The 27,398-nt window shown below is 49.7% G+C and overlaps 1 protein-coding gene across 4 annotated transcripts in view; it reads right to left on the bottom strand.

Annotated features, from left to right (window-relative positions):
• kif6 (kinesin family member 6) overlaps window positions 1–27,398 on the bottom strand; it is a 683,903-nt gene that overhangs the window by 88,321 nt on the left and 568,184 nt on the right. For all 4 annotated transcript variants that reach the window (XR_005460902.1, XM_038799042.1, XM_038799041.1 and 1 more), the window contains exon 16: window positions 18,084–18,134. Coding sequence is in view for 3 of the 4 variants with exons in the window: in XM_038799042.1 (XP_038654970.1) it covers window positions 18,084–18,134 (51 nt within the window). In the remaining variant the exon portion in view is untranslated. The remainder of the gene's footprint in view (window positions 1–18,083; window positions 18,135–27,398) is intronic.

Here is a 27,398-nt window from a genome sequence, read left to right on the forward strand (position 1 = left end):
TGAGACTCCCAACCACAATTTTGAATCTTTCCTACTATTAAATCAGGAGTGCCGAGGGTCAGGCACTTGTGACACACTTGACTACAGTGGGCTTGTCATCGAACTTCGATCCCAGACAAGCAGGCAGTAGACCATGAAGTAGCAGGCTGGCCGAGCACTGCAGTCTGGCTCTTGTGGAAATGCACAGAAGTTGCAACAAACAAGTAGACCTTTGGCTCAATCAGTCCATGTTGGCGCGCAAGTTAATAGTTCCCCATCTAAAGCCACGTTCCCGTATTCAGTCAACCTGTTTTGTACATTCACCGATCCAATATAATGCAGAATTTTGACTTGGGGGATGATTCAGCGGACAAAGGTTAAAGTCCACTTTTGGGCGGGTTTGGCGGGGTGTTTCGTGTTGGCCGTGTTGACGAGTTCACAGCCTGTAGTCAATGGCACTTTGTGTCAAAAATGAGCCCTCTTGTGAATCTTGACATTTGGCTCCCTCGCTATCAGATTTGCCAGACTCACACCTCAGCTGCTCGCTGATAACAGGAAGCTGCTTTCAAACGCTCCCTCACCATTTACCTCCAGTCAACAGACAGGCCTGGCAGCGTGCAGATCTGTTCCTCGCTTTGGCGATGCCAACCTGGCAAAACTTCTCGATGCCGTTAATGAGAGGTAGGGGTACCCTGTTCTCCCGATGGGGTTGGCGGACCAGCAGTAGTGGTCCGCCAACCCACTAACCATCAAATGCCTCCCCACCCGGATCGGCCACAATGCTCCCCACCTCGAACGCAACCCTATTATTGACCAACACTGCCAATGCCCTCATCTTCATATCCAGCCTCAAATTAAACACCCGCCCCACCCATCCCTTTCTCAGCCTCATCTGATCCCCCAATTTCAGGTGTGTCTCCTGCAAAAATAAAACATCCGCCTTCAGACTTCTCAGATTCGTGAACACAGGGATCATTTAACCGGCCCATTCAAATCCCTCACGTTCCACATGACCAGCCTGGTTGGAGGGGGGGTTCCCCACCCCCTTCCCCTGCCTATCAGCCGCATCTCTTTTTCAGCCAGTCCCCGGCCCGCGTCACGCCCCCTCCAGGCAGGCCCTCGGATGTCCACCGGCATTGATCCCCTCCCAATTGCTACTCACCAACCTCACCCTTGTCAGCAACCTTCCTTCCCCTCTCCCCTGTTCTCAAACAAAAGCAACAACCCAATCCACCCACCCCCCAGACCCCTATGCCTTCCTCCTGGCAACCCCCTACTTCACTCCTGTTGTTGCTATATTTACTCACTATAAATATGGCAGTCAATAAGGTTGCCCTTTTATCTAGATATCGATATTATATTGCTTTCAGAGTCGCTAGGTATCAAATGATACCATCACAAGGTTCAACCGGATATCGATCAAAGACCCAACAACCAGTTAGTTGGTTCAAGTTCAATAATACTTCATTTACACACAAGATTAATTTATACATGCAACATAAACACTACGAGCTAAACTACACCTAACAACTATGATAACCTGTACTTAACTTCAGGCACCCAGCTTAAGTCAGAGGAACGGTGGCCTTTGTTCGAATCTGGATCTACTGGGTCTTGAGAAGTAACTGCTGTTCAGCTGGGCTCATCCATCTGGTAGCGGGCGTTGAACTTGAACTTGCTTCTGGTCGTGGTGCTGCAGTTGGAGATGGACGTTGTCAGAGCGCCAGGTCCAAAAGAGATCAAATACATGGCAGTGTCTCTCTTTATCCTTGGGGAGTTTTGCACTCTTTTGGGCGGTCCTTAGGTTTGGACCCAATTAATTGGGCAGTTCTCGATCACTTCGATCTGAGTCAATAAAGGGGCGGGTGCCTTGATGGCTGGGCATTTCCTAAGCGGCCATTGACCTTGCTGTTTATGCTTCCTGAGTAAAAGGAGTGGTGCCAAAATGTCTGGACTTGTAACGGTTACCTGAGTCCTTTGTCTTACCCACGTGGATCATTAAAATGCTAATCGGTTGGGGGTTTCAATGCTGTCTGAATTTTCTGCTCACAAATATACATGCAGGCTCTGTGCCTGCCTGAATCTTACATTGTCCATATTTCCCTTTAGGCTTTATGAACGTCCATGTTTTCTTGTTGTAAGTGGCCATCCCAGATGGCTACACTGTGAGATAGTTTGCCCAGCTAGCATGGTGGCCCCCACCCAAGGCCTCCAACTTCACCTCTCTCCTCTAATTACGCTACCTTCCCACCCTTCCCATTCATCCCGACTGTCAATCCTCAAAGAATCCCAAAGGCACACTACCATCACTGCTCCCCCGCCAAGACCTGCCCTGGAATACCCACCCCCAAACATTTCAAAAAGCACACAAAACACCTCCACAGTTCAATGTCCTCACACACCTCCCAGTCCATTGTCCTTGATAAAGTCCGTTGCCTCCTCTGGCAGGTCGAAATAAAGCTCCCGTTTCTGGAAGTCACCCACAGGCGGGCCGGGTATAATACTTCATACGAAGGCAGCCTTAATCCAGTTGAACCCGGTCCTGTTCTTTGCCAACTCTGCACCCAGATCTTGGTAGACCTGCAGCTCACTCCCTTCCCAGGTACCCATCTTGGGCTGCCTCGCCCATTGTAGGATCCTGTCCTTATCCAAAAAGGGATGCAGCCGCACCAACATCGACCTTGGCGGCTCCCCGACCTGCGACCTCCTCCTCAGCGCTCTGTGCACTCGGTCCACGTCCAGAGGCTGATCAAAGGCCCCCTCCCCCATCAATTTCTCCAGCATTCTTGCCACATACACCGTGGCTTCAGCACCTTCAGGCATCCCAACGATCATCACATAGGGGCTGTTTAGCACAGGGCTAATTCGCTGGCTTTGAAAGCAGACCAAGCAGGTCAGCAGCACGGTTCGATTCCCGTAACAGCCTCCCCAAACAGGCGCCGGAATGTGGCGACTAGGGGCTTTTCACAGTAACTTCATTTGAAGCCTACTCGTGACAATTAGTGATTTTCATTTCATTTTCATTTTGCCTCCTGGAGCGATTCTCCAGATCCTCCATCTTCTCCCTCAGCCCCTTTTGGCTTTCCCGCATCACAGCATCATAATAATAATCTTTATTGGCGCAAGCAGACTTACATTAACATTACAATGAAGTTACTGTCAAAAGCCCCGAGTCGCCACACTCCGGCGCCTGTTCGGGTACACTGAGGGAGAATTCAAATTGTCCAAATTACTAATAGCACGTCTTTCGGGGCTTGTGGGAGGAAACCAGAGCACCCGGAGGAAACTCACGCAGACATGGGGAGAATGTGCAGACTCCGCACAGACAGTGACCCAGCGGGGAATCAAACCTGGGACCCTGGTGCTGTGAAGCAACAGTGCTAACCACTGTGCTACCATGCTGCCCCCAAATCCGCCATCAAAGAGGATATCATGCTCCCGCACCGCTTCTTCCACTTTCTGAATCGCCCAGCCCTGGGACTCCAGCCTCTTCTCAACTCACTCAATCCCAGATCTCAATGGTTCCACCACCTTGGCCATATCTTCCAGAGCCTCTTTCCTCTACAGCTGGAACATATTATTCAAGAGCTCCACCAACTTCTCCGTCGACCACTGGGAGGGCAGTGCACCCCCCATCCCCCGTTCCCCCCCCTCCCATCTTCAACTGTGGCGCACCGCAAAAACTCTCCTGCTCCAATTTTTTTCTTTCTCGTGGCGCTCTTCGTCCGCTGATCCATGCAGCAGCCACACCAGAGGAATACTACCTTCCCTGGGCACTCCTGCACCTTTTGCCCTTTGGACGGGAAAAGACCAAAAAATCCACCTCGAGCGGGAGCCACCAAATGTGTGACCACTCACTCCAAGGCTGCCACTAGAAGCCGGAACCTCATTTTGAGCAGCCTGATACGCTGCTATTGGCAGCACGGGTGTCAACGTGCGCCTCATTATATTGGGTCTCCGTCTCAGGTTCAGGCCTCCGCATAAGCATCATCAGCCATGCCTTCAGCGGGTATCCGTTCTCCCCCCACGAGCCAACCTGTCATCCTGGGGTGGTTCCCAAAGACATCGGGGATCTTCGCTTGCCCCAGGATGTAGCTGTCATGCACGCTCCCAGGACAGTAGGCACACACGTGCGTGATTCTGAGGTGATGGTTGCACATGATCTGAACATTCAGGGTGTGGAACCCCTTCCTGTTAATATAGGACACTCTCTGATGCCACAGTGCTCGGAGGGCGACATGCGTGCCATCGATCACCTGCTGGACCTGGGGCCTCCCTGCAATGATGGCAAATTCTGCAACCCAGGCAACTTGGCGGGCCTGGTTTAGGTCAAAGTTGATGTAGTACGATGCCCAGGCATACGGGCCATCACCTCCCGGAAACACCTCTGGGATGAAGATTGCAATATGCCACTCAGGTTCCCACTCGAGCCCTGGAATAACCAGGGAGCATAGAGGTTTCTGGCTGCGGTGAGGGGCTGATTTAGCTCACTGAGCTAAATCGCTGGCTTTTAAAGCAGACCAAGCAGGCCAGCAGCACGGTTCGATTCCCATACCAGACCCCCCGGACAGGCGCCGGAATGTGGCGACTAGGGGCTTTTCAGAGTAACTTAATTGAAGCCTACTCGTGACGATAAGCAATTTTCATTTTCATTTTTTCATTTCCTTCAGGACCAGCAGGAGCAGTTTTCCACCTCCTCCTTCACAGGGTGCCGCGTCTGCCAGTTCGTGGCACAGGTGCCACACTATCTTCCTACTGAGACAGAGTCTTCTGCGGCATATGTTGTCTGTCAGCTCATGGAAGGCTCAACGGCACTTGTACACCTTGGGCCGTCGCGAGCCTCCCCTTCTGGCCATCTCCTCAGCCTGACGGGCGACCGGGTCTTCAGGGTGTGTGGTGGCTCTCTGCACATGTGGTGCCACCTTCAGCCTTCGTTGCTGTTGCTGCCTTCGACAGCGTTCGCCTGACTCGGCTGCCACAAGCACAGCGAGGGCAGCCTCTACGAGATCCACACCAGCAAACATTGTTTTATCTGGAAGGAACTGGAGGAAAGAGACCGACAATCCATCAGGACCCTCAAATCCCCCACCCTTACCATGACTGTCCCATCGTCTCTCAGAGTGCCATCCAGCGAGCTAGTTGTGTTGGCAAACATTTCTCTGCACAATCATCCCCGGCAATATCAGGAGCTCAAGACCTCTGCCAGGAACATAAGGGAGGCAGAGGTCATGGCTGATATTTTTCTCATCCCGATTCTCCTGCCTTCTCCCCATAACCACTGATCCCCTTATTAATCAAGAACCTATTTATCTCTGTTTTAAAGACACTCAGTGATTTGAGTTCCACAGCCTTCTGCGGCAAAGAGTTCCACAGATTCACCACCCCCTGGCTGAAGAAATTCCTCCTCATCTCTGTTTTAAACGATCGTCCCTTTAGTCTGAGATTGTGCCCTCTGCTTCCAGTTTTTCCTACCAGTGGAAACATTCTCTCCACATCCACTCTATCCAGGCCACGCAGTATCCTGTAAGTTTCAATAAGATCCCCCCTCATCCTTCGAAACTCCAACGAGTACAGACCCAAAGTCCTCAACCGTTCCTCATACGACAAGCTGGTCATTCCAGGGATCATTCTTGTGAAACTCCTCTGAACCCTTTCCAAGGCTAAAACATCCTTCATCAGATACGGGGCCCAAACCTGCTCACAATACTCCAAATGGAGTCTGACCACAGTCTTATATAGCTTCAGAAGTACATCCTGGGATTGTATTCTAGCCCTCTCGACATGAATGCTAACATTGCATTTGCCTTCCTAACTGCTGGCTTAACCTGCACGTTAACTTTAACAGAATTGTGAACAAGGACTCCCAAGTCCCATTGTGCTTCTGATTTCCAAAACATCTTCCCATTCAGAAAATAGTCTATGCCTCCATTTCTCCTTCCAAAGTGCATAACCACAGACTTTTCCACATTATATTCCATCTGCCACTTCTTTGCCCACTCTCCTTGCCTGCCCAAGTCCTTATGAGGCCCACCTGATTCATCAATACTACCTGCCCCTCTACAGATCTTTGTATCATCTGCAAACTTAGCAACCGTGCCTCCAGTTCCTTCCTCCAGATCATGAATGTATATTGTGAAAAACTGTGGTCCCAGCACCGACCCCTGAGGTATGCCACTAGTCACCGGCTGCCATCCTGAAAAAGATCCCTTTATCCCCACACTCTGCCTTCTGCCAGTCAGCCAATCCTCTATCCATGCCAGGATCTTACCCTGAACACCATAGGCTCTTAATTTATTTCACAGTCTCCTATGCGGCACCTTGCCAAAAGCCTTCTGGAAGTCTAAATAAGTCACGTCCACTGGTTTTCCTTTGTCTAACCTCCTTGTTATTAATTTGGACACATTGCACTTGGTCCCCAACTCCAAATCATCTACGTAAATTGTGAACAATTGTGGGCCCAACACTGATCCCTAAGGGACACCACTAGCTAATGATTGCCAACCAGAGAAACACCCATTAATCCCCACTCTTTGCTTTCTATTAATTAACCAATCCTCTATCCATGCTACTACTTTACCCTTAATGCCAAGCATCTTTATCTAATGCAGCAACCTTTTGTGTGGCACTTTGTCAAAGGCTTTCTGGATATCCAGATATACTACATCCATTGGCTCCCCATTATCTACCCCTCTGGTAATGTCCTCAAAAAATTCACACTAAATTAGTTAGGCACGACCTGCCCTTTATGAACCCATGCTGCGTCTGCCGAATGGGACAATTTCCATCCAGATGCCTCGCTATGTCTTCTTTGATGATAGATTCCAGCATCTTCCCTACTATCGAAGTTAAACTCACTGGCCTATAATTACCCGCTTTCTGCCTACCTCCTTTTTTAAACAGTGGCGTCACGTTTGCTGATTTCCAATCCGCCGGGACCACCCCAGAGTCTAGTGAATTTTGGATAATTATCACTAGTGCATTTGCAATTTCCCGAGCCATCTCTTTTAGCACTCTGGGATTCACTCCATCAGGGCCAGGAGACTTGTCTACCTTTAGCCCCATTAGCTTGCCCATCACTACCTCCTTAGTGATAACAATCATCTCAAGGTCCTTACCTGTCATAGCCTCATTTATATCAGTCACTGGCATGTTATTTGTGTCTTCCACTGTGAAGACCGACCCAAAAAACCTGTCCAGTTCCTCAGCCATTTCTTCATCTCCCATTATTAAATCTCCCTTCTCATCCTCTAAAGGACCAATATTTACCTTAGCCACTCTTTTGTTTTATATACTTGTAGAAATTTTTATTATCTGTTTTTATATTCTGAGCAAGTTTACTCTCATAATCTATCTTACTCTTCTTTATAGCTTTTTTTAGTAGCTTTTTGTTGCCCCCTAAAGATTTCCCAGTACTCTAGTCTCCCACTAATCTTTGCCACTTTGTATGCTTTTTCCTTCAATTTGATACTCTCCCTTATTCCCTTAGATATCCACGGTCGATTTTCCCTCTTTCTGCCGTCCTTCCTTTTTGTTGGTATAAACCTTTGCTGAGCACTGAGAAAAATCGCTTTGAAGGTTCTCCACTGTTCCTCAACTGTTTCACCATAAAGTCTTTGCTCCCAGTCTACTTCAGCTAGCTCTTCTCTTATCCCATTGTAATCTCCTTTGTTTAAGCACGAAACACTCGTGTTTTATTTTACCTTCTCACCCTCCATCTGTATTTTAAATTCCATCATATTGTGATCGCTCCTTCCGAGAGGAACCCTAACTATGAGATCATTAATCAATCCTGTCTCATTACACAGGACCAGATCTAGGACCGCTTGTTCCCTCGTAGGTTCCATTACATACTGTTCTTGGAAACTATCGCGGATACATTCTATAAACTCCTCCACAAGACTGCCTTGACCGACCTGGTTAAACCAATCGACATGTAGATTAAAATCCCCCATGATAACTGCTGTACCATTTCTGCATGCATCAGTTATTTCTTTCTCACTGTGCGCAAAGCATGGATGAGACATGGCACCTGTGCCTTTGTGAGGCACTTGAGAGTTGAGAATATTTTGTTTATTAAACGGTCAACAGTAACAAAGATTTGAAAATCAACTACGTAACATTCCACATATTACACTAACCATTATACAACAAGGAAATATCACCGTTGCATATTGGCACTAATACTGAGCTATATCAGCTAATTTTCACAAAAATGGAAAAGCTGCAGCTCAGGGGCTCATGTGATCCATCTGTGGTGTGAGTGCGGCCCACGAGACATTTTGCTGACTGTTGCCCACCTGCAGAGTTGGCGCATTCCTCTGGTTTCCATCCGCGCAGCTTTTATCCCACTGGAACAAGTGACGTGACCAGTAAATCAAGGGCAAGTGAAGGGAGGAGCGTGCTGATTTTACCACTTGCAGTTGATGACAGATCAACAATACATCAATGTTTAAGCATTTCCTTTAACTTGTTATGAAATATCCAAGGTGTATTCAAGCTTATTCAAGGGTTAATGAACAAACCCGATTTCTATCTTGCGCCCATTGAGATGAAGGAGGGCCACTCATGCGGCCCACTCACTAGGTTGCCCATCACTGGTGTGAAGCCCAATGTTCCAGACAGTTAGGGGCAGCAGGGTAGCATGGTGGTTAGCATAAATGCTTCACAGCTCCAGGGTCCCAAGTTCGATTCCCGGCTGGGTCACTGTCTGTGTGGAGTCTGCACGTCCTCCCCCTGTGTGCGTGGGTTTCCTCCGGGTGCTCCGGTTTCCTCCCACAGTCCAAAGATGTGCGGGTTAGGTGGATTGGCCATGCTAAATTGCCTGTAGTGTCCTAGAAAAAGTAAGGTTAAGGGGGAGTTGTTGGGTTACGGGTATAGGGTGGATACGTGGGTTTGAGTAGGGTGATCATGGCTCGGCACAACATTGAGGGCCGAAGGGCCTGTTCTGTGCTGTACTGTTCTATGTTCTATTCTAACTGAGGTTAATGTTTTGTACAGGCTCTTTGCTATCTCTTACCTTTTGTGTTCCATGGGTTGAATTTTACATTTCCCCAGCCTCCTCCTTGAAGTGGGCTGGGAAGGGTGTAGTTAGGGGAGGGGCGGGGACATAAAATTAGGTGGCATGGCAGGGGTACCATATCCATTGCCTATCCGCCTACCAGTGGCAAGGAGAGGTGTTCGGCAGCCCATCTAACTTGATGCCATTTGAGGTCTGTAAATGGCCAATTAATGGCAACTTAAGAGTCTCCAACACTTTATTGAATAATATAAGATCCTGAGGGGTCTCCTCTTGTGAGAGAATCTAGCACTAGGGGTCTCTGTTTAAAAATAAGGGGTTACCTATTTAGGACAGAGATGAGGAGAAATGTTTCTCCCAGAGGGTTATGAGTCTTTGGATCTTTCTTTCTCGAAAGGCGGCGGAAGCAGAATCAAAGAACAAAGAACAAAGAAAAGTACAGCACAGGAACAGGTCCTTCGGCCCTCCAAGTCTGCGCCGACCATGCTGCAGTGTAACCTAAAACCTTCTCCACTTCTGGGATCCATATCCCTCTATTCCCATCCTATTCATATATTCATCAAGATGCCCCTTAAATGTCACTATTGTCCCTGTTTCCACCCCCTCCTCTGGCAGCGAGTTCCAGGCACCCACTACCCTCTGTGTAAAAAACCTCCCTCGCACATCTCCTCTAAACTTTGCTCCTTGCATCTTAAACGTATTTCTCCCAGTAATTGACTCTTCCACCTTGGGAAAAACTTCTGACTATCCACTCTGTCCATGCTCCTCATAATTTTGTAGACCTCTATCAGTTCACCCCTAAAAATCCATCGTTCCAGTGAGAACAAACCAAGTTTATTCAACCTCCCCTCATAGCTAATGCCCTCCATACCAGGCAACATCCTGGTAAATCTCTTCTGTACCCTCTCCAAAGCCTCCACATCTTTCTGGTAGTGTAGCGACCAGAATTGAACGCTAATCCTTGCATATTTTTAAGGTAGAGATCAATGGATTTTTGCTACGCGAGGGGGTGAAAGGTCATGAGAGGTAGGCAGGAATGTGTAGTTGAGGTTGAAATCAAACCAGCCATGATCTTGTTGAATGGCATAATGGGCTTATAAGACTGAGTGGACTACTCCTGTTCCTATGTTTGTATATTCCTACCGCAAGTAGTGGGAAGGGCGTCCATGCTAGGCTGTCATGTAGGTCAACCCTGGCAGCGTTGCTGTTGGCTGGAGGGTGGTTTTCCTCCTGTGCCCAACGGACGTTCTTCACCATGTACTGTCCGAAGGCTCCGAAAGCTCGTGTTTGAAACAAACCTGTTGGACTTTAACCTGGTGTTGTAAGACTTCTTACTGTGCTCACCCCAGTCCAACGCCGGCATCTCCACATCATGTACTGTCTGACCTTGCTTTTCACACCCCTGCCCTCCTGATCTTAGCCCTTCATACCCCTCGCACCAGGGCTGCCAGCCTGGCACTGGTGAAACTCTGCCCCATCACCTTCTAATCCGGCTCCACTAACGATCATCATTGGGGGCTGCCTGCAGCCCCAGCAGTGGCCCCCTCACCTGGTGGCGCTGTTGAAACTAGAAAGTTGACAGCCATTTTGTTGACCGGCAGCTCTCAGAGGCTGGTTTTCATTCCAGATGGGGTCGGAAGACTCAACCTGAGCCAGTTAATGGTCTAATGGCCATAAAATAAGGCTGGTGATTCCCGGCCACATGGGAGAGGACTTGCCCCCAATTTATAATCCAAAGAGGGCCACTTCCTCTGCTTAAAATTTCACCCTATATTTCCTGAATCAAAACTTTGGAATCGATTGGCTATTTTGAATACCCCATCAACCTAAAGTGCTTCCTTTAGTATTCTGTGAACTTGTACCCCCAAGTTTCTCCATGTTTTTACGGCATGGTGCCTACCTCCATTCAGTGTAGAATTACTGCTTCTTTTTAACAAAAATGTATTCACTGAAACTTAATGACGTTGAATTGTATCTGCCAGTTTTCAGACCATTCCCCATCTTACCATATTCCATTGCATTTTCCTTTGTTCTTCTAAAGCTAACATCTGCAAATTTTGCACCCACTGTCTCAATGGCCCAATAGCTATCAATGATGTACACTCTGAAAAGCAGTGATCCTGGAACAAAAACTGGAGGGACATCACCACCCTACCTCTACCCATACTGAAAAAAAAATACTCTCAACTCCTTCTCTGTCCACTCCAGGCTGGATAAGCCAAACTGGTTCTCAACTAACATGCTGCAGGCATCAGAGATAGATTAGCACTGGGCAAAAGATGGTTGTTGTTCTGAAATAGGAGGACGTGATGGCAAGCAGAACTGCAAGTTAATAATGGACGAAAATTAAAACATGCTCTGATCTTCAGCTTTGCTATTGCGCAGTCTCTCAGAATAATGCCATGTAGTTAATAAATTGTACATATTTCTCTGGGCTCTCTAATAACTGCATGAATCATCCAAAGAATAGATTATCAGTATTGATTATCAGATTGGCACGCTTGTCCAAATCTGTGCTTAATTTCGAACTGAAGAAAGGTGTAAAGGAAACATTTGATCCGAAGCACTGTCATGTGGAACGTGTGGGAGCCAAGTCTAAACTCACTTGTTCTGCATGATAACTCTTCAGAACAAACCCATCCTTTACAAGTTTGTTTTGGTTTAAGGTCAGATGAAGAGCAGAAAACCAATCAGTTCAGTTGACAGATGCCGATACATTTCGCCCACATACTAATCTGATCATCATATGTGTGAGGTGTTTTCGCATCTGCCAACTAAACTGATTGGCATCTCTTCTTGGTGAGAATGACAGAAGTCTGGTTTACCCAAATTCTTTCCTGCTTTGTGCTGCATTTCTAAGGCTTCTGAATCAGAGCAGGGCACATGCTGAAATCATAACAGGCTTCCTGTCAATGCACATTCACAGGGCTCAGGCACCATGGGTCTGATTCTAATCAGTACTCCCACTGTTGATGGTCCAATGCAAACACAACGAGAAACATCAGTGTGAGAAAGGTGAGTGGTGATTGGAATCCAGCCATGCAGTTGGGTGAAAGGAATGGCTCCTGCTGGCTACCGGTTAAATCAGCAAATGATGGACTAATACATACAGGGTGAGAAACAAACATTAACAAAAAAAAACAAAGGGCCTAACAGATTGGAAATCTGACTTGTTTTTAGTTTGGAAAACTCGATGAGGTGTTCTCTGCATCCACTGTATCAGGGACGGAGGGGTGGGGGGTAGGGGGGAGAGAGCGATTCGCTGTTCGCGTTACACAAGCACAAATCCCATTATACCAGGAGAATTCCGGGAGAGGCACAAAGCGGGATTTGCACTGGGCGCCAAACAGTTCTGAGGTTCCTGATCCCTCCCAGCAGACACAACCTGGGGTAGGGCCAGCGAGGGCATGAACCAGATTAGCAGTTAAATATTCTCATTTAAATATGCAGGATTGGCTTAAGGCCGAATTCTCCTGTCCCTGCAATTCTCCCACCTGCCAGCATGAATCACTACAGGGGCGGGATTCTCCGACCCCACGCAGGGTCGGAGAATTGGCGGGAAGCGGCGTGATTTCCGCTCCCGCAGGTCTCCTAATTCTCCCGCCGGTAAAAAACCGGCGTTGTGCAAATCCCGCCGGCAGCCTGTGAAAACAGCTGGCGCCGGCGGGATTTCATTTTTTTAAAACTCACCTTTAAATCTCCGGCCCGGATGGGCCGAAGTCCCGCCGCTGGGAGGCCTTCTCCCGCCGCCGAGGTGTACACCACCTCAGAAACGGCGGACTCAGCGGCGCGAGCGGGCCCCCGGGGTCCTGGGGGGGGCGGGGGGCGATCGGACCCGGGGGGGTGCCCCCACGGAAGCCTGGCCCGCGATCGGGGCCCCCCGCTCACTCCGCGGGGCAGTGCCGTGGGGGCACTCTTTCTCCTTCCGCGCCGCCACGGCCTCCGCCATGGCGGACGCGGAGGAGAACCCCGCATCGCGCATGCGCCGGCAGTGAGGTCAGCGGCCAGCTGCCGCTGACGTCACTGCCGGCGCATGCGCCGACCGCCGAAAGCCTTTCGGCCAGCCCCGCTACCGACTGCGCCGGGTGTTTGCGCCAGTCTACCGGTGCAAACTGCTCCGGCGCGGGGCTGGCCCCCAAAGGTGGGGAGAATTCCCCACCTTTGGAGGAGGCGCGACCCCTGAGTGGTTGGCGCCACTCCCCTACGCCGGCACCCTCCGTCACGCCGGGTAGGGGATAATCCCGCTCCAGGTCTCCGCAAACAGAGACCAGGGGCGAAATTCTCCGACCCCCAGCAGGGTCGGAGAATCGCCTGGGGCCGCCGAAATCCCGCCCCCGCCATGGCAGAAATTCTCCGCCACCCGGGAAGTGGTGGCGGCAGGAATCTCGCCACTCCGATCGGAGAGGCCCCTGCGGTGATTCTCTGGCCCGGATGGGCCGAAGTCCCGCCGCTGGGAGGCCTCTCCCGCCGCCGAGGTTTAAACCACCTCTGGAACGGCAGGATCAGCGGCGCGAGGGGGCCCCGGGGTCCTGGGGGGGGGCGATCGAACCCCGAGGGGTGCCCCCACAGTGGCCCGGCCCACGATCGGGGCCCCCCGCTCAGACTCCGGGCCAGTGCCCTGGGGGCACTATTTTCCTCCGTGTCCGCCACGGCCTCCCCCATGGCGGAAGCGGAAGAGAACCCCACATCGCGCATGCGCCGGCAGTGACGTCAGCGGTCAGCTGACCGCTGACGTCACTGCCGGCGCATGCGCCGACCGGCGAAAGCCTTTCGGCCAGCCCCGCTGCCGGGGGCGCCGGTTATTTGCGCCAGTCTTCTGGCTGGTGCAAACCGCTCCGGCGCGGGGCTGGCCCCCGAAGGTGGGGAGGCCCGACCCCTGAGTGGTTGGCGCTACTCCCCTACGCCGGCACCCTCCGTCACGCCGGGTAGGGGAGAATGCCGCCCCAGGCGTGATGACCATGCTGGAGGAGTTCAGAAGCCATGAGAGCCTCGGGATGATCAGGGACATGGCAGGACAGTGCCAGAATATCTGCTTGGCACGAACACGTTGCTGTGGCCAATGACAAGAAGCATTATGGGTGCACGATCTTACGGAGGTCCAGCCTGAAGGGTCTGGGGCCATAGGGGGACATGGGCATGAAAGGGATGGGGCCTTTGATAACCCATAGGCGTGTCGCTCACCTGGTGGGGGGAGGGGGGGAGGTGAGTGCAGAGGTACCAGTGATTGGGAGAATGGGCTGATGGCAGCAATTGGACTGGAGGTCTTTGCCAGTGACAAGTGGGGGGGGGTCTGCACCACTATTCTGAGATGCCAATTTTAATCTGATCTGAGGATCCGGCCTTGCGCCGTTTTTGCATCCTGCACATCTCATTTTTGGCATAAATCACCTCAGCTTCAAAAAAAGGGCGGCGCGGTAGCACAGTGGTTAGCACTGCTGCATCACAGCACTAGGGTCCCAGGTTTGTTTCCCGGCTGTATGGAGTCTGCACATTCTCCCTGTGTCTACATGGGGTTCCTCCGGGTGCTCTGGTTTTCTTCCACAAGTCCGAAAGACGTGCTTGTTAGGTAATTTGGACATTTTGAATTCTCCCTCCGTGTTCCCGAACAGGCGCCGCAATGTGGCAACTTGGCCTTTTCACAGTAATTTCATTGCAGTGTTAATATCAGCCTACTTGTGAGAATAAAGATTATATATTTTTTTAAATGACCAAGTGCGCTGAAGGATCACGATGGGATTTGCAATTGGGGCGCGATTCTCCGGAAAAATTTCTGATTTCATTTTTGGCGGGTTTTTCAGGGATTTTCCTGCCAGCTCTGCCGGTGTGTTCCCCACTGCGATTGAATGACCCTTAGAGCTGGATTCCTCTGCCCCGCATACCGCAAGGACGCCATGGGCAGGACGCGGACAATGGAGAAGTCTATTGACCTCAGGCGGGATTCGCCGGTCGCACGTGTGATGTACCATCGATTGTACGCGAGGCGAGTGATTTACCAAAGTCTGGCTTTAATTGACTAGAACACAGCTCTGCGATCGTCTACAGTGGAAAGGGACGATCGTCAGGCGTCTGAGCATTTATACCTCGTTGATAGAGGCGTGGTTAACTCAGCCTCTCGGCCAATCGGTCGGGAGGCACATGACCGACCAGGGCCAATGGTAAGCCGACGTTCTGGCCGATTGGCAGACGAGTATGCAGATCATATCACCACAACGTGGCCGGAGAATCCCCCACTCAGTCACTTTTTTGGGCCCTAGGAAGTTTCTCACTGGTTACTGCACACTAAGGGCACAATTTTCCAGAAATGTTTTTTGAAAAGCAAGCAGGAATTGCTGTGAGCTTCCCAGTGCTCGGTCCAGAGAGACCAGCAACGCAAATCAACATTAATTTGCCCACTTAACGTGGCCTCATTGGCTTCGTACTGCAAATGACAACTCGCCAGGGGATTTGTCAAGACCGCGCTCGCCTTCCCCCCGCTAACAAGCAGCACTTAGACTGCATTTGCTAAGCCAGCCCCAGCCAACTCACAACAATGGCACCGAGGAGACCAGCCGCAAGCTTCAGGGACGCTGACCTGGGGAAGCTCCTGGACGAGGTGGAGGGCAGGAGGAATGTCCTGTTCCCCCGAGGGTCCGGGAGGGTGAGCATTAAGGCAGCCAGTGCCGCCTGTGACGAGGTGCCGGCAGCTGTCAGCTCGGGCAGTGTGACCACTGGCATTCAGTGCCGGAAAAGGGTCAACAATCTATACCAAGCAGCACGGGTGAGTAGAACCAACACCACCCCCCACCCAAAGGGAGCATCCACCCCTCCACCCCAATCCCCCCAAGAAACCCCCAGCTCTCCCTCCCCTTCAATCCCCCCTAACCCTGCCTTTACACTCCTTCTCCCACCACTGTGATCCACGCCTGGCTAACGATACCCTCTCTCTGTCCCCACAGGAAAAGCTCTCTGACAAGCGGGGGAGAGAGGGCCCAGACTGGCGGAGGGGTGCCGGACTTAAGAATCCTCACCTCCTTCGAGAAATATGCCCTGGAGGTGACTGGGGTGGTCAAGGACAGGTCGAACACACGCGGAGGCTGGTGGACGCCACAGAGGTGAGGCTCCACCCGGAGGGCCTGTCAAACGTGAGTAATGATTGCCTTACTGACTGACCCATCCGTCCCACTGACCACGGGCGGGATTCTCCCTTAACCGGCGGGGCGTGCCGTACCGGCGCCGGGGAGTGGCGTGAACCACTCCGGCGTCGGGCCGCCCGGAAGGTGCGGAATCCTCGGCACCTTCAGGGGCTAGGCCTCCGCAGAAGGGCTAGGCGCTGCGCCAACCGGCGCCGAAGGGCCTCCGCCTGCTGGCGTGAGTTAGCCGCATGCGCGGGAGCGCCAGCGTGTACTGGTGTCATCCCAGCGCATGCGCAGGGGGGTTCTTCGCCGCGTCAGCCATGGTGGACCGTTACAGCGGCCGGTGCGGAGGGAAAGAGTGCTTCCATGGCACAGGCCAGCCGTGGGGGCTCGCCCCAGGGCCAGATCCCTCGCGCCCCCCCCCCCAGGGACTCCGCAGGCCGCCCGCAGAGCCAGGTTCCGCCGGTACGGACCTGGTTTGATTTACGCCGGCAGGACCGGCCGAAAATGGGCGGCCACTCGGCCCATCAACGCTGACAACGACCCCCGACCGGCGCGATGCGATTCCTGCCCCGACCGAAAAACTGGCGCCAGAGAATCCAGCAGCCGGCGTCGGGACGTGATTCACGCAGCCGCCCCCCCCCCCCCCCCCCCCCCCGGCGATTCTCCAGCCTGGCAGGGAGTCGGAGAATCCCGCCCCACATGTCCATTCTCTCGCAGGTCCTCCAGCCGACGGTGCCGGCCCCCTCTCCTGTCTTCCACGAGAACACCTCGGAGGAGAGCTCTGAGGATGCAACCGTTATACTTGCGGCCCAGCTGTCAACCGCACCCCCTCCCATCACAGATATACACACCTCGGTGGAAAATGTTAGTGGTCAGGTATCTGGGGCACAATCTGGTGAGCACCGCCCAAACTTTAGCACCATTTGCGACTCCTCAGATACTGAAGCCATGTTAAATGCAGGTAGATCTGGACAATATTGCAGCTTAGGCTGAAAAGTGGCAAGTGATATTCGTGCCACACAAGTCAGGCAATGACCATCTCCAACAAGGGAGAATCTAACCATCTCCCCTTAACACTCAATGACATTAACATCACTGAATCCCCCACTATCAACATCCTGGGGGCTACCATTGAGCAGAAACTGAACTGGACTGGCCATATAAATACTGTGGCTGCAACAGTAAGTTAGCGGCTGGTAATACTGAGGTAAATAACTCGCCTCTTCACTCCCCAAAGCCTGCCTACAAAGCACAAGTTAGGAATGTGATGGAAAACTCTCCACTTGCTTGGATAAGTGCAGCTCCAACAACACCCAACAAGCTTGACGGCATCTAGGACACAAAGCATCCGCTTGATTGGCACCCAATCCATAAACATTCACTCCTTCCACCAAAGGTGCAGCAATGAGTAGGATGCAATGAGTACCATCTGCAAGATACACTCCAACAACTCACCATGGCAGCTCAGGTAGTACCTTCTAAACCTCCACCAATTGGAGGGAGATACTTGGGAACACAACAGCCTGGAATTTCCCCTCCAAGCCACACACCATCCTGACTTGGAAATATAATGCCGTCCCTTCAGTGTTACTGTGACAAAATCCCTTGCTAACAGCACTATGGGTAACCTAAAAATGAGATGCCAAATTTGTGAAACAGGACCATGTGCATGCTAAGTAGCAGAAGCAGCAGCATGCTAGAGATACAGATAAGCAATCCCACAGCGAAATGATTAGATCAAAGCTCTGCAATCCTGCCATATTCAGTTGTGAATTAAATAACTGGAGGGAGGACGAGGTTCCATGAATATCCCCATCCTCAGCAATGGTGGAGCAGAAATATGTCAGCACTGCTAAACTCATTTGGGATTTTGAAATTAAATAATTGTCACCATTCGTTCCAATTTGTTTTATTAGTACATCTCACTTTTTAAACAACCTATGGAGATCAACCACAAACATGTGCACACTTACTACAGGCAGCCCTTTGCATTCTTCTCTGTTCTAGTTGACCTTTCAGTTGATCTGCAAGAGAATAAAAGAAATTCAGGTCAGTTTTTACAATTATGAAATGATGGACTCTCCTTTTAACAAGATGCCTTCAAAGAGGTACCCAAGGAGGCTTCTTAGCTTGTTTCCAACGTGAGTCAATCTAAATACTAAATATATAAGAGGAGGCAAACTCTGTGACCAGTTAGTTCATGATTCCAATAACCTCAGGTGGTTAACTGCACTGTATAATAGGCATTATATGTAATTTTATTCTTTTCAACAGCCAAAGTAAGGCTAAGTATAAACTTCTGAGTAATCAGAACTGATTCATTAGAAGCAACAATTCAGTATATTCTGTGAAGGAAATGTTATTTGTTAATATTTCTGGGGTCTACTGTGGTATTCTGTAAAGCAGGGTTGTGGGGGTTTGATTTGATTTGATTTGATTTATTGTCACATGTACCGAAGTACAGTGAAAGTATTTTTCTGCAGCCGAGGGAACGTACACAGTACGTATATAGTGGACAAAACAATAATCAACAGAGAACATTGACAAACGGTACATCAACAAATAGTGATTGGTTACAGTACAGAACAAGGGGCCAAACAAAGCAAATACATGAGCAAGAGCAGCATAGGGCGTCGTGAATAATGTTCTTACAGTGAACAGATCAGTCAGGGGGGGAAGTCATTGAGGAGTCTAGTCGCTGTGGGGAAGAAGCTGTTCCTATGTCTGGATGTGCGGATTTTCAGACTTCTGTATCTTCTGCCTGATGGAAGGGTCTGGAAGAAGGCACTGCCTGGGTGGGACGAGTGTCTGATAATGCTGTCTGCCTTTCTGAGGCAGTGGGAGGTGTACACAGAATCAATGTGGGGGTGGCAAGCTTGTGTGATGCCTTGGGCTGAATTCACCACACTCTGCAGCTTCTTTGCGATCTTGGACCGACAAGTTACCAGACCAGGCTGTGATGCAGCCAGATAGTCGCACATCTGTAGAAGTTTGTGAGAGTCGATGCAGACATGCCAAATTTCTTTAGCTTCCATAGGAAGTAGAGACACTGTTGGGCTTTCTTGACTGTTGCATCAACGTGAGTGGACCAGGACAGACTGTTGGTGATGGTGACCCCCAGGAACTTAAAGCTATTGACCATCTCCACTTCTGAGCCATTGATGCAGACGGGAATGTGTGTCGTGCTACACTTCCTGAAGTCGATAATCAGTTCCTTGGTCTTTCCAACATTTAGAGAAAGGTTGTTTTCAGTCCACCATGCAACCAAGTGATTTATCTCCCTCCAGTAGTCTGATTCTTCGATGTTTGAGATACGGCCCACCACAGTCGTATCATCCGTAAACTTATAGATTGAGTTGGAGTTAAATCTTGCCACACAGTCATGTATGTGTAGGGAGTAGTGTAGAGGACTGAGCACACATCCTTGAGGGGCCCCGGTGTTGGGGACTATTGTGGAGGAAGTGCGGTTGCCTATCCTGACAGATTGTGGTCTGTTGGTGAGAAAGTCAAGGATCCAGCTGCACAAGAATTACAGAGTTTGGGTATTAGTCTTGTCAGGGTAATGGTATTGAAGTCAGAGCCGTAGTCGATGAACAGCAGTCTTACATCGGTGTCCTTGTTGTCGAGGCGTTCGCGTGTTGATTGTAGAGCCAGGGAGATAGCATCTGCTGTGGACCGGTTGTGGTGATGGGCAAACTGCAGTAGATCGAGACCGTCTGGGAGGCTGGCAGTGATCCATTTGAAAGAAGGATAAGGACAATGGGAAAAGATGAAAGAGAACAAACATATTTAATGAGGTTGTGAGTTGTTTTGGGAGTGGCCATCTAAGGCCTCCTGGAATGTAATCTATGCTGGGAGAGAGCTGTGAAAAGAAGCAAAGTGAGCAGTTTCCACCAACCCAGAAAAGTGGCTGATTTTCCAGAGTGCAGGGTTCTGTTTTAAAGTACGGAATTTCCACTGTCGAGTGAAGAGAGAGAGAGAAAAGCCCTGTGACATCTCTTCTCTACAGCAAGAGTGGTGTGTGCCTTGTGGTAATATTACTGGAATTGTTATAGATTAAGGGCTGAATTTTCTGGGATGCCCAGAATGTGTTCCCCGGAGGGACGGAGAATCAAGCGTCAGTGAAAATTCAATGCTCTGACCCCCGCTGGCGGCGCAAATGGGTTCCATGCCGCACGTCAGTGGGAGTGTGGAAATAAATACAAATGGGTCGTAATGACCCGTTTGCATCCATTTAGCGGGCCGAGTGCCCTATTCTCCGCCTTCCCCATGGTCGGGAATCACGTGGGCGTGGTTCACTTGTGGTCTCTACAATTGGGGAGCCTCACAGGTTCCTTCTATTTTTAATGCTCACACCCATTCATCAAATGACTTTGTTTCCCCCTTTCATATTCAATATGTCTGTCCAGGCTGTTTTCTCACATTTCAAAACTTTTGTCCATAAGCCTCCGATACTAACTCATAAGCACTCAATAAAGCTTTCTTCACTGTATCATACTCCCCAGGCCTTTACTCTGACAAAGCCGTAAGACTTCACTAGCCCTACCAGGTGTTTAAGTGCAGCATCCAAATATCTTGCGGCCATTCAGCTGTCTTGCTATGTTTTTAAATGACTTAAAAATGCCCCACATCTTTTTCGACAAATTTTGGAATTGCCTGTACAAATTTAAATATCTCCCCACTAGGCTCATGCCTAGAACTACTTGCAAGCTAAAGAAAGCGTGACGCATGGCCCTCTGGAGGAGGGGAGAGGTGGAACAAAAACAGTTTTGGATTAAAAAGTGGGTCAAGGTGGAAGAGAGATGTCACAGTCAGACGTTGTTGAATTCAATGTTGAGTCCAGAAGGCTGTGAAGTACCGAGTCAGAAGATGAGGTGCTTTTGCTCCAATTTCTCCAGTACGCATGAGAGAAAGATGCTAAGTTAAAATAGCAAGTGATCAGATGGAGCAACGGTGTTCCACAACGCCGCCACCCAGTCTGCATTTAGTCTCCCCAATGTAGCGGAGAGCGCATTGGGAGCAGTGAATAAATAGAACAAATTGAAGGGGCAACAAGTAAATCACTGCTTCACATGAAAGGAGTGTTTGGGGCCTTTACTGCAGCATGGTAGCACAGTGGTTAGCACAGTTGCTTCACAGCACCACGGACCTGGGTTCGATTCACGGCTTGGGTCACTGTCTGTGCAGAGTCTGCACGTTCTCTCCATGTCTGCGTGGGTTTCTTCCGGGTGCTTCGATTTCCTTCCACAGTCTAAAAATGTGCAGGTTAGGTGGATTGGTCATGCTGAATTGCCCTTAGTATCCAAGAAAGGTTAGGTGGGGTTACTGGGTTACGAAGATAGGGTGGAGGAGTGGGCTTAAGTAGGGTGTTCTTTTCAAAGGCCGGTGCAGACTCAATGGGCTGAATGGCCTCCTTCTGTAAGTTCTATGACATTCTATGAGAAAGGAGGAGGTGAAGGAGCAGGTGTTGCACCTTCTATGATTGCATGGGAAGGTGCTGTGGGAAAGGGATGGGGCGTTGAGGTTACGGAAGAGTGGATTAGGGTGTCAAGAATGGAGAGGACCTTGTAGAATGTTGACAGGGGAGTTGAAGGGAAGATGTGTTTGATGGTGGCATCATGCTGGAGTTGGTGGAAATGGCAAATTTTTAAATATCATTCCAGATCATTTAAACAAAAGAGATATTGATACGAATCCCAGAAGCACACTAGTCGCGATGTTATGCCAATCCAAGAAAAATCAATTTATTTTCCTTTCTACTTTCTTATCCATGCTGCTAACTTTACCTTTAGTACCCTGAACGCCTTACAACAACCTCTAATGTGACACTTTGTCAAACTTTTACAATGTTGCATGGTGGTTAGCATAAATGCTTCACAGCTCCAGGGTCCCAGGTTCGATTCCCAGCTGGGTCACTGTCTGTGTGGAGTCTGCACGTCCTCCCCGTGTGTGCGTGGGTTTCCTCCGGGTGCTCCGGTTTCCTCCCACAGTCCAAAGATGTGCGGGTTAGGTGGATTGGCCATGCTAAATTGCCCGTAGTGTCCTAATAAAAGTAAGGATAAGGGGGGGGGTTGTTGGGTTACGGGTATAGGGTGGATACGTGGGTTTGAGTAGGGTGATCATGGCTCGGCACAACATTGAGGGCCGAAGGGCCTGTTCTGTGCTGTACTGTTCTATGTTCTACGATTAATTAAAGTCTGCCAGTGCTGTTCCCTGCTACAATTTGGGATTCTAATTAAACCATTTTCTTCCCCACTATATTTCGAAGTTGTATATTTCATGTAATCTGCCCGTATAGGTGTGCTCATCCTGAGGAAGAGCAATACTCCAATTGTTGGAGTTGTCACTCAATCTACATAATCATATGCTCGACATTCAAACTCATTTTGACATTAAACTCAAGGGAATGAGGAATATGGTGAAGAGCATGCATGCCAATAGCTGAAAGTCAGTCAACATTTGCTGCCAAAATCTGTGCAAACACTTTACTGACACTCTTGTCTTTCCTAATCCCCTGCTCCTAAACCACACTGGCTGTATTCCAAAGAAGAGCCATGTTGGACTTGAAGCATTAACTGTTTCTCTCGCCACAGATACTACAGACCTGCTGAGTTTTTCCAGCACTTCCCTGTTACATTCCATGCTGCCTACTGATAGGTCCGATACTCGACTGGGTACATTTGCAGCAGTTCAAACTCAATGGCAGTGATTTCTAATCTACAAAACTGGAGGCATGAATTTACAGTTATCAGATCCACTGCTAATTATGGCAGGAATGGAGGCTAAATTTGAGCTTTTAGAAGCTAGATTCAAGTAAGAGTGGAATAGGAGAAATGGGTGGTAATGAATGGGGATGGTGCTAGCTTGTGGAATGCAATGAAGGGAGTATGGATTAAGGGTAAACAGACAGCAGCAAAGAGGAAAAGTGAAGGAGGTGAAGGAACAATGGTCAGTAATGCAGAAGAGAGAAAGGCAATGACTAAAACATAATTTAAAAGCATGGAATGGAACGAAGAGGAATGGAAGGAAGAGGAACGGAACGAAGAGGAATGGAACGAAGAGGAATGGAACGAAGAGGAATGGGACGAAGAGGAATGGAACGAAGAGGAATGGAACGAAGAGGAATGGAACCAAGAGGAATGGAACCAAGAGGAATGGGACAAAGAGGAATGGAACCAAGAGGAATGGAACCAAGAGGAATGGGACAAAGAGGAATGGAACCAAGAGGAATGGAACCAAGAGGAATGGAACCAAGAGGAATGGAACCAAGAGGAATGGAACGAAGAGGAATGGAACGAAGAGGCCCACCGATCATCGGGCCAGCGTCCAAAACAGACGCACTCTTTCCCCTCCGCCACCTGGCAAGATCAAGCCGCCACGTCTTGCCGGGCGGCTGAGTAGAAAGACGGCTACCGCGCATGCGCGGTTCGCGCTGTCTGCGCGCTGAAGTAATCTGCGCATGCGCGGGTTGGAACCGGCAACCCGCGCCTGCGTGAATGACCTCACAAATGCGCCATTTTGCACGTCATTTCCGGCGCGAGGAGGTTGCGGCCGGGAAAGACGGAGGCCCACTCCTAGCCCCCCGATTGGCGGTGAATTAGGTGCGGGGAGCAGGCCCCGAGGACATTAGCTGAAGGCGCTCCTCTGATGCTCTGCCCCCGATGGGCTGAGTTCCCGACGGCACGGAACATGTGTTCTCTTAGTTTTCGTGAACGCAGCGTAGTGGGTGCGGACTATGGCCAGCGCCACCACAGTCGGCGGGTGGGGGAGCTGTGCTGCTAGCCGGGTGGGGGGGGGGGGGCTTCGGCGAGGGCTGGGGGTACTGGTGGGGGATTGGGCGGGATGGCGAGGGGGTGTCCAGAGGAGCACTATCTGACAGGGCGGGTCCGCCCGCAGATGGTGCCATGTTGTATAGCATGACCGCTGCAGGTCGTTGCCGTGCTCATGCTCCATGCCTTAATATCGAGAAGGCCATGGGTTTTTACGTGGTGCGGCTGCTAGCCCCTCACCGGTTGGAGCATTGGTGCGGGAGCGGCACAAACTTTTACGTCGTAAAACCAGACCCTCTGGAAATAGCCTCAAAAGCGGAGAATCCAGCCCCATATAACAACTAGGAAAGAAGTCAATACAGGGGAGAAACATAGGATTTACAGTGCAGAAGGAGGCAGTTCGGCCCATCGAGTCTGCGCCGGCCCTTGGAAAGAGCACCCTATGTAAGCCCACACCTCCAGCCTATCCCCATAAACCCAGTAACCCAACCTAACCTTTTTGGACACTAAGGGCAATTTATCATGGCCAATCCACCTAAGCTGCACATCTTTGGACTGTGGGAGGAAACCGGAGCACCCGGAGGAAACTGGTGCTGACACGGGGAGAAAGTGCAGACTCCGTACAAACAGTGACCTGAGGCCGGAATTGACCCCGGGACCCTGGAGCTGTGAGACAGCAGAACTAACCACTGTGCCGCCCACAGTGCCACCGTGCCGGGAAAGGAAATTGAATGGCAAAAAAGGGCAAGGAAGCGGGAAATGATTGGGCATGGTGCTTTGCGATGTAAGCGAATGCCAGAATTAGTGACAAAGGCAAGAATAAAAATCGAAATGAGTGTAGAAAGAGTGCCAGGCGAGGGTAAAGAAATGTCACCCTGAACTGGCAGATTTGCAGGCTGGGGTATAGGGAAATGTTTGAAAGTGAAGGTAGGTGGACTTGATCTGGACTGGCTTGCTGGAGCCTTTCAGCATTTTCCTATTCCTAAAATAATGGACAAGAACACCCTCAGGCCAGCAACCAGCATCATATTGGCACTCCATTCCAATTTAGCTGTGCTATATTCGTCCCTGCCTGTCTCGCCCGACTTTCCTGACTGAGGTGAGATCCGGGCAGTGTGTTTATCCACAAAGCCCAGCATCAGAGTCTAAAAGAGATGGACCAATGGAGGACACACCATCTTTTTTAGCTGCTCGAGCTGCCGTAAAGCAGTTAAGGTTAACAGTCTGATAGAAACTGACAGGCCAGGTAGACCATAAGACCATAAGACATAGGAGCGGAAGTAAGGCCATTCGGCCCATCGAGTCCACTCCACCATTCAATCATGGTTGATTTCAACTCCATTTACCCGCTCTCTCCCCATAGCCCTTAATTCCTCGAGAAATCAAGAATTTATCAATTTCTGTCTTAAAGACACTCAATGTCCCGGCCTCCACCGCCCTCTGTGGCAATGAATTCCACAGACCTACCACTCTCTGGCTGAAGAAATTTCTCCTCATCTCTGTTCTAAAGTGACTCCCTTTTATTCTAAGGCTGTGCCCCCGCGTCCTAGTCTCCCCTGCTAATGGAAACAACTTCCCTACGTCCATCCTATCCAAGCCATTCATTATCTTGTAAGTTTCTATTAGATCTCCCCTCAACCTCCTAAACTCCAATGAATATAATCCCACGATCCTCAGACGTTCATCGTATGTTAGGCCTACCATTCCTGGGATCATCTGTGTAAATCTCCGCTGGACCCGCTCCAGTGCCAGTATGTCCTTCCTGAGGTGTGGGGCCCAAAATTGCTCACAGTATTCTAAATGGGGCCTAACTAGTGCTTTATAAAGCCTCAGAAGTACATCCCTGCTTTTATATTCCAAGCCTCTTGAGATAAATGACAACATTACATTTGTTTTCTTAATTACGGACTCAACCTGCAAGTTTACCTTTAGAGAATCCTGGATTAGGACTCCCAAGTCCCTTTGCACTTTAGCATTATGAATTTTGTCATCGTTTAGAAAATAGTCCATGCCTCTATTCTTTTTTCCAAAGTGCAAGACCTCGCACTTGCCCACGTTGAATTTCATCAGCCACTTCTTGGACCATTCTCCTAAACTGTCTAAATCTTTCTGCAGCCTCCCCACCTCCTCAATACTACCTGCCCCTCCACCTATCTTTGTATCATCGGCAAACTTGGCCAGAATGCCCCCAGTCCCGTCATCTAGATCGTTAATATATAAAGAGAACAGCTGTGGCCCCAACACTGAACCCTGCGGGACACCACTTGTCACCGGTTGCCATTCCGAAAAAGAACCTTTTATCCCAACTCTCTGCCTTCTGTCTGACAGCCAATCGTCAATCCATGTTAGTACCTTGCCTCGAATACCATGGGCCCTTATTTTACTCAGCAGTCTCCCGTGAGGCACCTTGTCAAAGGCCTTTTGGAAGTCAAGATAGATAACATCCATTGGCTCTCCTTGGTCTAACCTATTTGTTATCTCTTCAAAGAACTCTAACAGGTTTGTCAGGCACGACCTCCCCTTACTAAATCCATGCTGACTTGTCCTAATCCGACCCTGCACTTCCAAGAATTTAGAAATCTCATCCTTAACGATGGATTCTAGAAGTTTGCCAACAACCGAGGTTAGGCTAATTGGCCTATAATTTTCCATCTTTTTTCTTGTTCCCTTCTTGAACAGGGGGGTTACAACAGCGATTTTCCAATCCTCTGGGATTTTCCCTGATTCCAGTGACTTTTGAAAGATCATAACTAACGCCTCCACTATTTCTTCAGCTATCTCCTTTAGAACTCTAGGATGTAGCCGATCTGGGCCCGGAGATTTATCAATTTTCAGACCTTTTAGTTTCTCTAGCACCTTCTCCTTTGTGATGGCAACCATATTCAACTCTGCCCCCTGACTTTCCTGAATTGTTGGGATATTACTCATGTCTTCTACTGTGAAGACTGACGCAAAGTACTTATTAAGTTCCTCAGCTATTTCCTTGTCTCCCATCACTAGATTACCAGCGTCATTTTGGAGCGGCCCAATGTCTACTTTTGCCTCCCGTTTGTTTTTAATGTATTTAAAGAAACTTTTACTATCATTCCTAATGTTACTGGCTAGCCTACCTTCATATTTGATCCTCTCCTTCCTTATTTCTCTCTTTGTATCCTCTGTTTGTTTTTGTAGCCTTCCCAATCTTCTGACTTCCCACTACTCTTTGCCACATTATAGGCTCTCTCTTTTGCCTTGATGCATTCCCTGACTTCCTTTGTCAGCCATGGCTGCCTAATCCTCCCTCTGATAACCTTTCTTTTCTTTGGGATGAACCTCTGCACTGTGTCCTCAATTACTCCCAGAAACTCCTGCCATTGCTGTTCTACTGTCTTTCCCACTAGGCTCTGCTTCCAGTCGATTTTCGTCAGTTCCTCCCTCATGCGCCTGTAATTACCTTTATTTAACTGTAAAACCTTTACATCTGATTCTACCTTCCTTCTTTCAAATTGCAGACTGAATTCTACCATATTATGATCACTG

This window comes from Scyliorhinus canicula, chromosome 6, assembly GCF_902713615.1.
Source record: "Scyliorhinus canicula chromosome 6, sScyCan1.1, whole genome shotgun sequence".
Classification (NCBI taxonomy): domain Eukaryota; kingdom Metazoa; phylum Chordata; class Chondrichthyes; order Carcharhiniformes; family Scyliorhinidae; genus Scyliorhinus; species Scyliorhinus canicula.